This window comes from Prionailurus viverrinus, chromosome B2, assembly GCF_022837055.1.
Source record: "Prionailurus viverrinus isolate Anna chromosome B2, UM_Priviv_1.0, whole genome shotgun sequence".
Lineage (NCBI taxonomy): Eukaryota > Metazoa > Chordata > Mammalia > Carnivora > Felidae > Prionailurus > Prionailurus viverrinus.
In genome coordinates, this window is record NC_062565.1 from 62,380,369 (window position 1) to 62,394,612 (window position 14,244).

A 14,244-nucleotide genomic window follows, 5' to 3' on the forward strand; every position below is an offset into this window, starting at 1 on the left:
CAATATTTACCAAACAGTGTTCCAAAAAAAGAAAAGAGAGGAGGGATGATTACATTTCAAGTACTTTTGGGAGGCCTAATTTTAAACAGGGGTAATGTGATATAGGACCCCCTGCATTATGACTATAATGGTGTCACAAATTCAACATATTCAAAATAGATATTTTGATATCAGGGCTATATACCCCCTGATGTGTTTGAATCCTAGTCTAATACAGTTCAGCATAAGGGTCCACCATTTACCTGTTTCAGTAAGCCAGAAATCTGAAAGTCGACCAGGATTCTCTGTTTTACTATGCTCCACTGCCAACCTATCAGCTGTACATCTAGACAGCACCACAAGTTCATCTGCTTGATGGCTGATGGCACTATAATCTAAGCTACTGTCACCTCTGTCTGGGCTACAGCATAGTCCCCTACTATCTCACAAGACTGAAGCTTGCCCTGTACAATCCATTATCATCACAACTCCAAAATTAAATATTAAGGTATAAATTACATCACATCATTTCTCTACTTTCAAATCCTCTCATGGCTTCTGATATGACCTGGTCACAAGGACTGGAGGGCCCCGTGGATTTGGCTTCTGCACACTGTCGAGCCCATCTCCTGCCACTCCCCCCCCCCTTTTTGTGATCCCCAGAAGCCCTTGCCTTTTCTCTTTTCTGGAATACACAAAATTTTCTTGGCCTCAGGACTTTGTACCTGTGTAAAGATTTTCACAGATCTTCACATTTCCGGCTCCTGTTAATGACTCAGGACTCCGCTCTAATATGTGGGTTTTTGTTTTGTTTTGTTTTGTTTTGTTTTTCTGAGAGGCATGGCTGAGCATACCCTAACACGTTGTCCTCTTTCATCACATTGTCTTTATGACACTTCTGGCTAAAACTCTCTTATTCACTCATTTATTTACTTGTTTATCATCTGTCTTCACTCCCCTCTCAGACTATATGTTCCGTGAGAAGACAGCTTGGTGGGTCTTTATCACTACAGTTTTCCCAGAGTCTAGCAGTGTCACAGTGTACTTTCTTTGTTCCTTTACCTATGAGTGAATTAGAGGACTCCAGGGAGAGGTTTGGAGTGTTTACATTTTCTCTAATTATTGAGACCTCTTTTCTGACCGAATAAGATGTTAATCATCGTTCAGTAGGAACACAATTTTAGAAAGAAACTTTGAAGTATTTTCAAGTTTGTGGATTTGCAGTGCTTCTGGAGTGTATCTCTTAAAAATACTGGAAGTCTGTGGTATACAGGGGCAGGTGGGTGGTGGGGAAAAGGGCTGGTTTTCTCTGCCGCCTCCATACTCACCCAAGTGGAAAGGAAACCTGAATGAGGGATGAAAGATTCCCAGTAAAGCATCCGATAAAAACAAAAAAGGCAGCGACTTCATTTCTTGTAGTACTTAGATAAGTGGTTATAAAAATAAATATAAAATAGATCATATGGTGAATGGTTTTTATTTTTAAATATCTTGACATTTATACCTAAAATATAATACATATGTCCTTCTTAGAAATGGCTAAATGTCGGGGCACCTGGGTGGCTCAGTCGGTTGGGCGGTCGACTTCAGCTCAGGTCATGATCTCGCTGTCCGTGAGTCCGAGCCCTGCGTCGGGCTCTGTGCTGACAGCTCAGAGCCTGGAGTCTGTTTCAGATTCTATGTCTTCCTCTCTCTGACCCTCCCCCATTCATGCTCTGTCTCTCTCTCTGTCTCAAAAAAAAAAAAATAAATAAACGTTAAAAAAAATTTTAAAAAAATGGCTAAATGTCTAACACAAAACTCTTAATTTCCACCTCTCAAAATCCTCAACTTTTTCCCAATTTGGTAAAATAACTCTACCATTTCCTGAAAGGTGTTGAGTTTGATGTCCCTAAAAAGAACACAATTAAATTATTTTTTTTTAATTTAAGGGTATCAAACTGAAAAAAAAATTAAGTAAAACAATGTCCCACACTTGGCACTAAAAGAAATTCTTTCATGTGTATGTCTGTTGTCTAATGCTTTAAACTAAATTGACGTATCTCTCTGGTTCTAACTTCTCAATTTTCCATTTTCCCAATAAATTTGACTTAACATTCCAAAGGAATATTGGGTTTTCCTCTTTTTTCTCAGTCACTTTGTCAAATCAGGTCTTTCATAATGGTGCAGATAATGTTCAGTAAAAGGAACTAGTTTTCAGTGTGAAAACATCCACTTGATATGACTTCAGTTTCATTGCTATTTCTTTTCTGTAACTAACTTTATGAGCAAAACTGTACCTATCTAAAATATATGTTTTGTTGATGTGTTTGGTTGTGTTGAACCTCAAAAAGTCCCTCAAAAGTTTAATGTTAACCCATTCTTGAACTTCAACCAAAACAGAATGTGTACATTGGCAGAAAGGACTGAATGAATAATACTACAAATGTATGAATTTAAAATGTTTTTATTGGGGCGCCTGGGTGGCGCAGTCGGTTAAGCGTCTGACTTCAGCTAGGTCACGATCTCGCGGTCCGTGAGTTCGAGCCCCACGTCGGGCTCTGGGCTGATGGCTCAGAGCCTGGAGCCTGTTTCTGATTCTGTGTCTCCCTCTCTCTCTGCTCCTCCCCCGTTCATGCTCTGTCTCTCTCTGTCCCAAAAAAATAAATAAACGTTGAAAAAAAAAAATAAAATGTTTTTACTTACTTACTTACTTACTTTATTTATTTATTTATTTATTTACTAATGGTGGTGCAAAGTCTTCTTTTAGGAAAACCCTATTGAGCAAAACACTTCACAAATATTCTCATTTTTCCTAATCTCAGCAAGGTCTTTTCTTATTCCTCACCGATAATACAACACCCTGCCAAATTATCTTCTCTCTGATTTCCACCTTTGATTTGCTCATACCTGACTCCACATCTTCTTAGCTGGAAAGACTTATCCTCTCTTCTTTGCCAGTGAATCTGTAACTGTTACATTCATTTAAAAAATAAAGATAACTACAAGTTTACCTCAAACCAGAATTCTCAAGGACATCACATACTCCTTTATTCTAGTCACTCAGCTTTCAGTCAGGTTGAAATCCTCTAATTTGTCTTTGTTTATGTGTTGCTTTCTGAATATTGTCACAAATTTGAATACCTGTACATTCTTTTCCCAAAAGATGATAAGGTGCAGATACAAATCTTATTTTTGTAAACTCTTCTAGGAATGCCTAGTATAGTGAGAGCTCATAATGCAAGCTCAAGAGATACTATCTTTGAAAAGCAAACTTCTGAAGTGAGAAATGCACTCATCTTTAAAGCCAAAATAGAGAGGAAATGGGTAATTTATAACATTCCATTGATTCACTAGCCTTTTCTTTTTTTGTCTGGCAAATGGACTACATAGCCAGTAGGATTGTATCAGATACTTTTAATGAAGTGAAAGGCTAAAATTACATGAATGGGATGATTAAATTGGTATTTCATGATTTTTAATCTCACAAGGGGTTTATTAAGTACAGGTAGATACCTATTAAATAATCTTCTTTTTTAATAGCTACCTGCAAGGCCTGAAATTAGGTTGACAATACTTACTCATATTCTGCCAGTCTTTTTTGTTTGTTTGGATGGGTGGATGAGTTTTCACCGCAGTATTATCTTATGTTGGAGTTTTGGATTTATGAATTCTCTCTCACTGAAATGAAACTAAGAACCATGGAATGATATGGAGAAAAAAGCAGACAGTCATATACCAGTGCATTTATAATACTTATATTCTAGTTTATGCATTCTATTTTTTTAAAATTTTTTTCAATGTTTTTATTTATTTTTGGGACAGAGAGAGACAGAGCATGAACGGGGGAGGGGCAGAGAGAGAGGGAGACACAGAATTGGAAACAGGCTCCAGGCTCCGAGCTGTCAGCACAGAGCCCGAAGCGGGGCTCGAACTCACGGACCGCGAGATCATGACCTGGCTGAAGTCGGGCGCTTAACCAACTACGCCACCCAGGCGCCCCTAGTTTATGCATTCTAAATTGGATAAATATTTTTGCCTGATTCTTTGCTCACTTGTATTTTATGGTCTATAGGATTATGCCTTTGTGGGTGCTGTCTCCTTTGTCTGAATTATCCAGATCTCACCATATCAATCTAACATAATTATCCCTAAGTAGATGTGATAATTTACTTTATGTGCCATGTTAAGATGTTACTGCTTTTAACCTTTTATTTATGTATTCGTGTGCATAATATGATTCTTCTACTAAATTACAAATTTTTTGAGGGTAGGATTCCTATTCTTTTATTTCCCTGTTTCTCATAACATCTGTCATGTTATTTCTCATTCTTCAAGGCTTGCCTGAAACTTCACTTTGTCAAAGAAGACTCCTCAGGCCCTGCAAACTCTTACAGTGTCTTGAAATTATCCTTTGAGACAATGCTATATAATTAATTTATTTAGCTTTTAGTTAGTTGTTTCATTCCTTCTTTAAAACATGAGCTCTATGAGTTATTGGTCAGGATTTATTTTATTCACTGTTCTGTGTACTCATCTCCTAGCTCGAGATCTCTCATTGTTGAGTAATCAATAAATATTTTTGAAGCAATAGTGGCTCAAAAGAGAAACTGGATACATAGAAGGAAATAGAAATGAGAAAATAAGGTAATAATAGTTTGGGGGGGTAATAATAAAATCTAATGCCAATGTGACTTTCCATTGTATTCACTTAGAGTTTCCTGGTTGAGATTCATCTCCAAGGTTAATTTTAATTTATACTTTCTGGACAGCTCTCTCTATTGGACCATCTCCTTACACTGTCTCTTTCTGCTTTGGCAGTCGATGGGCAGTGGCAAGAGTGGAGTTCATGGAGTCAGTGCTCAGTGACATGCTCGAATGGGACCCAGCAGAGAAGCCGGCAGTGTACTGCAGCAGCTCATGGGGGCTCTGAATGCAGAGGGCCATGGGCAGAAAGCAGAGAGTGCTATAACCCTGAGTGTACAGGTGAGGCCTGATCACTACATTTAAAGAATGTCTGCCATTTATAAAATGTGGCAGGACCGTGCCAGACAATCATGGGACAATTAGATGATTCTGTATTTCTGGTAAATGATACCACTTGTACCAGAGCTAATTCTACTGTATGCCATACTCATGAAGCAACAAAATTCTGGAGATTCTTAGATTAAATACAAATTAAGTTGATGAAGCTTAGCACTGAACTTGTCCTTTTTACAAGTTTCAATGTCCATTTGAAGATTCTGAAAAATTTATATAAACTTATGTTAATCACAGTGCTCTATATTTGACTAGCAAGCCAAATATTTGAATACAGCTTGTTTGTTGTGGTAGCTTAATAAAAAATGAACAGACAGTAATGGTCCTCAGATTTCAAAATTCTTAAAACAGTTTCAGTAGGCTACTGCCATTGACCACGATGCATTTCTTTCAGCCAATGGTCAGTGGAATCAGTGGGGTCATTGGAGTGGATGTTCCAAGTCCTGTGATGGCGGCTGGGAAAGGCGAATAAGGACTTGTCAGGGTGCAGCAATAACAGGACAGCAATGTGAAGGAACAGGTGAAGAAGTGAGAAGATGCAGTGAGCAACGATGTCCTGGTGAGAATGAACTGAGTTTATCCCAATGGAAATATTTTGTTACCTTAAAAAAAAGGATTAAAAATATTGTCATTAAGGGCAATAATTGCTCAGTTGAAGGATTGCTAATGATAAGTGGCAGTTTACTTGTTTCTGTAATGTATGTATGAGGTTTCCTCTGTTTATGTGTCATAGACTGTTGCCTCCATGAGTTTTTTAATTATTTGCTGTAATAGCACATAGAAAAATGTGATTATACAAAGGAAGCCCAGTTGAACAATAACGTGGCTAGACAGGATTTAAATTAGTTTGGGGTACTATATTTTTCACTATGTTCTTGAAGTATTTGTTGACTGAGAACACAAAACCAGTTGCCTTAGATTATTTATGATAGAAGTAGAAAGACATAAGTGTTAGATAGCTGACTGAGAAAATAAAGAGATGATGTTTGAAATTCAGAAACTTTTAAATTTCTCTGTTAATCCATCCCCATGTAGGACTTTGGGCATCCCCATTAACTTGCCCTGGTTGTCCCATTTTCTGCTAGGAGGAATGCATTTTAAAATGAAAACATAAGGTCTTAATTAGTGGTGAAAGAATGGAAATGTTACTACATTAAAGGATTTTACAAATAAGGATAGAAAAAAATGAAAAGTCAACAATTGCCCAGATTACTGATCATATATTTTAATAGACCATTTTTACAACAAAGGCTCCTTCCTAATTGTGCATACATTACATAAAATATTATTGACATACTGAGGACTCAATAAATAATTGAAAATCAGGATTTTAGAATGATACCATAGACAAAATTATTATAAACATACTAAAAAGATGATAGGATGAAATTTTTAAGTTTCATAGCTGTATATAAAGGAAGTGCTGAAAACTTAAAAGAATTTGAAGACCCTATTAGAGGCACTTTCTGCTAGTAATGCCTTGTGGGCAAGCTAGCTTATCTCTCTGGCCATCTAGTTCCAATAGGTGTGGAGAGTTCAGCTGTTTAAGGTTCCTTTTCAGTTCAGAAAGCAATGGATTTCCAAATGTGACTGCATCAGTTTGGGGAAAAAACAAACAAACAAGGCATTCTAAGAGATATCCATGAGTCAAAGCTTTGTTTTTCTCCATAGTTAGAATTCTAAAGACTTCTCACAGTTCAACACTAATACCAATAGAAACTGGGTTCTAAGAGTAACAATATGTCAGTAGGATTTTTTTAGAGCTTAGAAAAGATCTAAAATTATCTTTGTTAATTCTTAAGACCACCTGAATTCAGAATGATAAGTGATAACCACCAAGTAGAATTTTATTAGGGATACCTATACAAGATTAGTAATGTGAAATTCCACCTGTGCTCCATAAGAATTAAGAAACATTAAACAAAACACTTATTTGCCCAAAAAGAAATTTCATTAGAACAGTAAGACATGATTAAATAAGACCCTTTTAATATTTGAAGTTATCTAAACTATTGTGAATATGCCAAGGATCTTAACCGGCCATTTAAAACCGTCTTTCATCTGCATATGTACAGTTAAAAATGTTGTTGCTGCAATCACATTTACAAAGATTGCCACCTGCTGTTTGAAAAACATTTTACATATCTATTTACAAAAAAGATAGTATACCTTATACACTTGGTTTGTCTGCTGGCTTCATGATTTAAGGCAGGTTGAAAAATTATTATATAAAATTATAGTATTTTATATTTTATATATATGTGTGTATATGTGCACACACACGTATATGGTATTAAGCTTAGCATTTTCATTTTACTCTTTTCAATAATGTAATTTGAAATCTCTTGAAATTACCTCCAAGTGTATAAATAATGTATCCTTAAAGAAATTTTTTTTAATGTTTATTTGTTTTTGAGGGCAGAGAGGGGCAGAGAGAGAGAGAATATGCTGTCAGTGCAAAGTCTGACCTGTGGCTCAAACCCACGAACCATGAGATCGTGAAGTGAGCCGAGATCCCAGGTCAACTGACTGAGCCACCTAGGTGCCGCAATAATGTTTTCTAATTAAAATGAAGTATTGAAATCAGCTAACTAGTTCACAAATTAGTGGTTATACAGGGGTAAAATAAATGAATATATGAGTGAGGCTTTTGAAAATATCTTAAACTGGTACCTTTATACAAATCAGAGTTATACCTCAAAAATTATATATGACTATTAACTTCAAATATACCTCTGCATCTGTATAGAGTGTTTTTATCAAAATAAAGGAAGATTTCCTTTCTATTTATCCTTTGTCTGTTCTACGTGCAATCCCCTCATTCCCACATTATTTTGTCAAGAGAGCAGGATTGTAAATAAATAACTAAGTTTTCCATAGTGGATTTGATTTCTATATTGGCATTCCAACTCTGCACAATTGCTTCCCTATGGTCAATATACATTATTTTTGTGTCCAGCATACTGGACTCTAAGAGTAATGATCTGTTAGCTTTTTAGAGCTTAAAAAAGATCTAAAGTTAGTTTTGTTAAATCTTGAGGCCATATGAATTCAAAATGATAAGAAGCACTCCTGATTTCCACCATTATATTGCTCCAAAATTAAATATTAACAATATAAATTGAGAAAACTTTCATATTTTCTCAACAGTTACTAAGGCATTTTTTTTCTTTTTGTCAATGACAAAGCCTTAACAAATGTTTCTTGTAAAACAATGTGTTTTTTTCTACTATTATTTTTCCTACTGTTTATCTTTAATTTTTCTTCAGATTGCTGGAAATTACTAGTATTCATTTTTATGCTTCAGTTAATTTGGATGCAAAACAAATTAATCAAGTTTGCCAAGAGACCCTCTGTTGTCAGGAAGTAGAAGTATAATGTACGCACATCTTTGTCTGGATAATTAATGAAAATAATGATTAATCATCTGGATTTAATCAAAAGCTGTTATGATGTCTACTAAAAATGGAAAATGAAAAATATTTTCCCAAAGAGAATACGATTTTTTTTTACTAGTAAATACATAAAATACACGTATTAAAAAGAGCATCACGGGGCACCTGGGTGGCTCAGTTGGTTAAGCATCCGACTTGGCTTAGGTCATGATCTCATGGTTCGTGAGTTCAAGCCCCGTGTCAGGCTCTGTGCTGACAGCTCAGAACCTGTAACCTGCTTTGGATTCTGTGTCTCTTTCTCTCTCTGCCCCTTCCCCCCCGCGCTCTCTCTCTCTCTCTCTCAAAAATAAATAAACATTAAAAAAAATTAAAAAGAGCATCATTACCAAAAATAAGATAATGTTTTTGTCTTCATAAGGAAAGAGACTTAGAGGGATGAAAAAATTACATATGTATATTTTAAATACTGTTAGCTGAGGAATAGAGTAGCTACAGAGTGACAATTAAGTTGGTTAATTTTTAAATTGGTCCAATTCACCAACTAGTGATTTCATTGATCTTAATCTCATTGTACATCCCCAGACTTTGAGGGTTAAAACAGTTGAAAGGTAATAGCTTCTCTGATTTTTTATTGCTACAATATGAAAACTATTTTTAGCTTTTGTGTTTTTCCCCAATATTTCCGATATTTCTGGTTAATATCATTCCGAAGGCAGATGTTACTGATGTTACTGGTGGATTGGCCTATGTAAACTTTCAGGCTTCCTGGGGACCTCCTTGCTCCGTTCCCAGGGGAGGGGATGGCTATTTCTAGGTCCAGTTCTTAGATCTATTATTCTTTAGTCATTAAGGGTAATGCTAGTTGGGATCTACCATTCACAGGTAGAAGTTATACTTTATTTGTCCATAAAATGCTCTTTTTTGGAGTTACCAGTGTTTTGTCTGCAAGTGATGAGTGAAGCCCATAGGTTGAATGTGCTGAGAAAAACTTGGGAAATATGTACACAGTACATTTATGTACTGTGGTCTAATAACTTAGATCAGAGATGTAGCAATTATTGTGATATTTAACTCTAAGTATTCATACCAAAGGAAGTCAGCAGTAATGTTTGTAATCCCAAACTTGTATTGAACATTGTAATGCATTCGTATTAGAATTTATGCCCCCGCCTGGTTGGCTCAGTCCTTTGAGCATCCGACTTCGGCTAAGGTCATGATCTCGCAGTCTGTGAGTTGGAGCCCTGCGTTGGGCTCTGTGCTGACAGCTCAGAGCCTGGAGCCTGCTTTGGATTCTGTGTCTCCCTCTCTCTCTGCCCCTCCCCCACTCATGCTCTGTCTCTCTGTCTCTCTGTCTCTCTGTCTCTCTGTCTCTCTCTCTGTCAAAAATAAATAAACATTAAAAAAAATTTATGCCCTGTAATACCGTAACTATAAGCCCCCTCCCCACTTAGGAGAAATGCCATTCTGCAAACGACTGTTCCTTATCTTTGTAACATTGCTGTCCAATGGGATTATGTCTTCTCTAGAGACAAGAGAGACTTTCATTTGCTTTCTAAGTGATTTTCTTTTAATTCAGCTTTGGTGGGAAGAAGGAATCACAAAGTTTGCTTACTCTAAGCTTTCTGACTTCTTTGAGTGCCTTTCCTCATTATCCAGTCTTGTGTTTTCAAATTTTAACAGATCTAAGTATCATCCAGAGAGCTTGTTAAAACACAGATTCCTGGGTCCCTGGGTAACTCAGTCAGTTAAGCAGCTGACTTTGGCTCAGGTCATGATCTCTCAGTTTCTGGTTCAAGCCCCACATTGAGCTCTGTGCTGACAGCTCAGAGCCTGAAGCCTGCTTCAGATTCTTTGTCTCCTTCTCTTTATGCCCCTCCCCCACTCGTCTGTCTCTATCTCTGTCTCAAAAATAAATAAACATTAAAAAGATAATACTAAAAACAAAACACAGTTTCCTAAGCCTAACTTCCAGAGAATCAGATTCAGTAGATATAATATGGGCCTGTGAATCTGCATTTCTAACAAACTCTCAAGTGATATCGATGATACTGCAGATTACCCTTTGCAGATTACCCAAACACTGCCTGTAGCAAAAATAAGTAAATAATAAATAAATAAATAAATAAATAAATAAATAAATAGATATTAGATGATAAAATTACCATAAAGTGGAAAACAGTCCTCTGCCTCAGCTACACTGGTCAAAATTGAGATATCTCTTGAACAAGACTGTAGAATTTTATTTTGTTTATATCACTTCCTAAATGATGAGGGGATGGTTCCTGTAATCAATTAATACAGGCAATCCATTTCAAATCTCCCTAGCCAACTCATTCTTCAACCAAAATAAGATCTCTTTATAGTTGTCACTTAAAAAATAGGGCTATTAACTAATCACTGTGGACAAAAAAGGATGATTTAGTCATTTTTTGACTTTCAGTTCTCCAATTGCTATTGTTCCTGTTTCATGGGGAGCAGAAGAAACAACTTGATATAAAGTTGTTTGAACACATTTGCTATAAAGCTGTGCACTTCCAGGACACAGATCTGTAATGCTGCCATCCCAGCAGCTCTCTTCCTGTGCAGAAGTTCATTTTCTTTAATGTTTTTATTTTATTTTTTTACATTTATTTATTTTTGAGAAACAGAGTGAGACAAAGCATTAGTGGGGGAGGGGCAGAGAGAAAAGGAGACACAGAATCTAAAGCAGGCTCCAGGCTCTGAGCAAGCGGTCAGCACAGAGCCTGATGCGGGGCTTGAACCCACAAACTGAGATCATGACCTGAGCCGAAGTCGGACGCTCAACCGACTGAGACACCCAGGTGCCCCAGGAGTTCATTTTCACTGCCTCTTATCCTTCAAGGTTATTAGCTACTATATAATATATGCACAGGTATATAGTATGTGGGGTGGGGGACAAGTATCAGAGAGCAGGACGAGGTCTTGGCTCACATTGACTTATTCTTTACTCAGTTCCAGTTTGGAGAAGTGTTGAATCAATCACTATCACCACATTTATCTTTGTTAGCGACAAGTTTAACAAGTTAGCCTTCTACATTGTGTGGACCACCACATTTTTAAAGCTAAATGTAATCATGATTAGAAACCCAAATATGTAAGGTAAAATTTACATTTCTAAAGAGAAAAAATATATACTTCTCTGTATTGAAATATTCACATACGAATTGGCACCTACTCTCCCTTTTCATTCCAAACCACAAGGGTAATCACTAACAGTGTATTTAACACTATTTAACACCCCTACTCCATTAGAATTTTTATTATTTTCTTCCAAATGCTATGTGTATATCCTATAAGGAATTATATTAATACCTGTTCAGTTTCCAACATTTAAGGCAAATGTCTGCACAGAAGATTTTTGGACACAGCAATGTTGCACCCAAGTGTTCATTTACCTAAAAAAAAAAACACTGAGTTCAGTGTTGACAGTAGATGGCACTAAGTATTGACTTCTTTCATCTCAGTGTTCTATTTGTTCTTGTTAAGTCACCTCTGATACATTCTAAAGAGCAGGGAAATAAATTAGAACTTGAAGATACTCCATAGGCAAGAGAGATCACCTATTGCTTAATAAATATCTAAGAAAGTATCCAATCCTTCTGAAAAACATGGGTTTTATTACCTACTCCAGTCTGCAGTTCTGCAACAAATCAGCTAAATTTTATAGGCAGAATTAAAAAAGAACCACTGGGGTCTAAAATAATCAATGTGTACACCAGATAGTACCATGTATCCATTATTCAAACCTGTTGCTATGGAGAAAATTATTGTCATAATCTGTCTTATCAGGTTGCTCATCAGATGAGACTTTGGGAAAACTCTCATAGCTTCTGTCACGGTAGAAACCTAAAAAGCAATTTACTGTAATCCTATATTCTCCTACGTTGTCCAATTTAGGACTATCTGGCAATATGTTGATCATTCTCAAACTGAAACAGAAATTTTAAGCAACACTTTTTACTATGTTTTTGTTTCTTCCTTTCATCCCACATTGTTTTTATAGTAAAAATAAATGTATATTAGGAACCACTTAATTATTTCTAGATTAATAAAATTCAAGCAATTAGTAAAACTGCTCTTTGGGTTCAATGTTTACTAAGACACTGAACCTTAATTAGTCCTTGACATTTCTCATCCACTCCTTATATGTCCTGATTTGGGAATGACCCTACGATCGATCATCGATCGTGCTCCTGGTGCTCTTTGGTTGCTCTCTCTCTTCAGCTATCACTTGTGAGAAGCACCCACAAATTTGCATCTCTATGCCTAATTTATTGCAAATACCTGACAGACCTTTCCAATTGGGGTATCAAATCATTCTCCGTGTCAGCAGGAGAACGTTTTTGTCTGACCACCAAATCCTTCTTGTCATCTGAAGTACTTTTTTGTAAGTTTATTTATTTATTTTGAGAGTGATGGGGGAGGGGCAGAGAGAGAAGGGGAGAGAATACCAAGCAGGCTCCACACTGAGAGTGAGGAGCCTGCTGCGGGGCTCAAACCCATGAATCGCGAGATCATGACCTGCACTGAAATCAAGAGTCAGATGCTAAAGCAACTGAGCCACCCAGGCACCCCTCATCTAAAGTAATTTCTAATTCTTACCTTTCCTAGTGATGGATTCCATCTCCATCAAATCTTTCCTCAGTGGGCCTGCTTTCTGTTTCCCTGAACACTGCCTACTAGTAGGAAGGAGCATTGTGGATAAAGTGCCCCCGCAGGGGAGTCAAAGTCTGGCTTTGGGCCTCAGTGTCCTCATATGTAAAATGGGGCTAATGATATGTGTCTCAGGGGATTGTGTCAAGTATGAAATGATACAATGCTATATAGGTAATTAGAATTATTAAATAGCATTCCAGGCCCTCTTTCTCCATTACCCATATTACTACAACAATCACCTTTTCTAAACTCTTCCACACAAGTTCATCTGATTATTCTCCCCTTTTCATGACCTTAGTCATGTGACTCACTTGCTAAAAAACAAACAAAAAAAAGCTGTGGCTACTCATTACTTGCCCAGTTCAGTGCTTATTGCAATCCCTGGTAATATAGTATCTCAATCTATCAGTTTATTAGCTTTCCAAGGTCATCACCGTCTACTCATTTATAGGTTGTAACATATACATAGCATAACAGATCTAGTACCTGGTTCCTGGGTGTGGGGACACATATTCTCTCCTTACTCTTACTTATTCACCTGGGCTCCTATAGGGTCCCTGTTCCCCTTCTTCTTTACCTGCTGTTACTCCATGGGAATATCTTGGGCATCCAATCCACCAAAAGTTGTCTACTTCTTTAATCATTCTTATTTCTTCTACAATTGTATGAGTGCTTTCTTCTTTGAATCTCTATAGGCTTGCTTTGTGCTTCCCTTACTATATATTATTATTATATTGTATTATTATATATGTTATTATATCTCTTAGCTAGAATTCCAGATCATTTACAAATGAATTATCTATATTATCTATATCTATAGAATTAACTGTTTTCAGATTCCCAAATCCCCTCCTCTGCTTTGAACCTAGTTGAATGTAGGCCATTAAACATATGCCCCTTTGAAGTTTTCATTCCATATCATAAACATTGTTACTGAACTATTTGTATAAAGTAAAATATGCAATTCAAAATACAACAATTTGTATAAAAGCATCTGAATAAAACATTCAAAATGACTATGATCATAACGCCTTACCTTTTATAATCATTTTACTCTTTCAAAATTCTGTTAGTTTACCTAAGTAGAATTTGAATAGTAGAGTTTGTGGCATGAGACCTCCTTCTTTAGAAATAAATCATTGAGATGTTAGAATTAAGAAAAATATGTGTATTT

The 14,244-nt window shown here is 36.5% G+C and overlaps 1 protein-coding gene across 3 annotated transcripts in view; it reads left to right on the top strand.

Moving 5' to 3' along the window:
- Window positions 1-14,244, top strand: part of ADGRB3 (adhesion G protein-coupled receptor B3) — a 724,938-nt gene that overhangs the window by 316,204 nt on the left and 394,490 nt on the right. For all 3 annotated transcript variants that reach the window (XM_047860848.1, XM_047860847.1, XM_047860849.1), the window contains 2 exons: window positions 4,780-4,944; window positions 5,393-5,557. In XM_047860848.1, coding sequence (XP_047716804.1) covers window positions 4,780-4,944; window positions 5,393-5,557 — 330 coding nt within the window. The remainder of the gene's footprint in view (window positions 1-4,779; window positions 4,945-5,392; window positions 5,558-14,244) is intronic.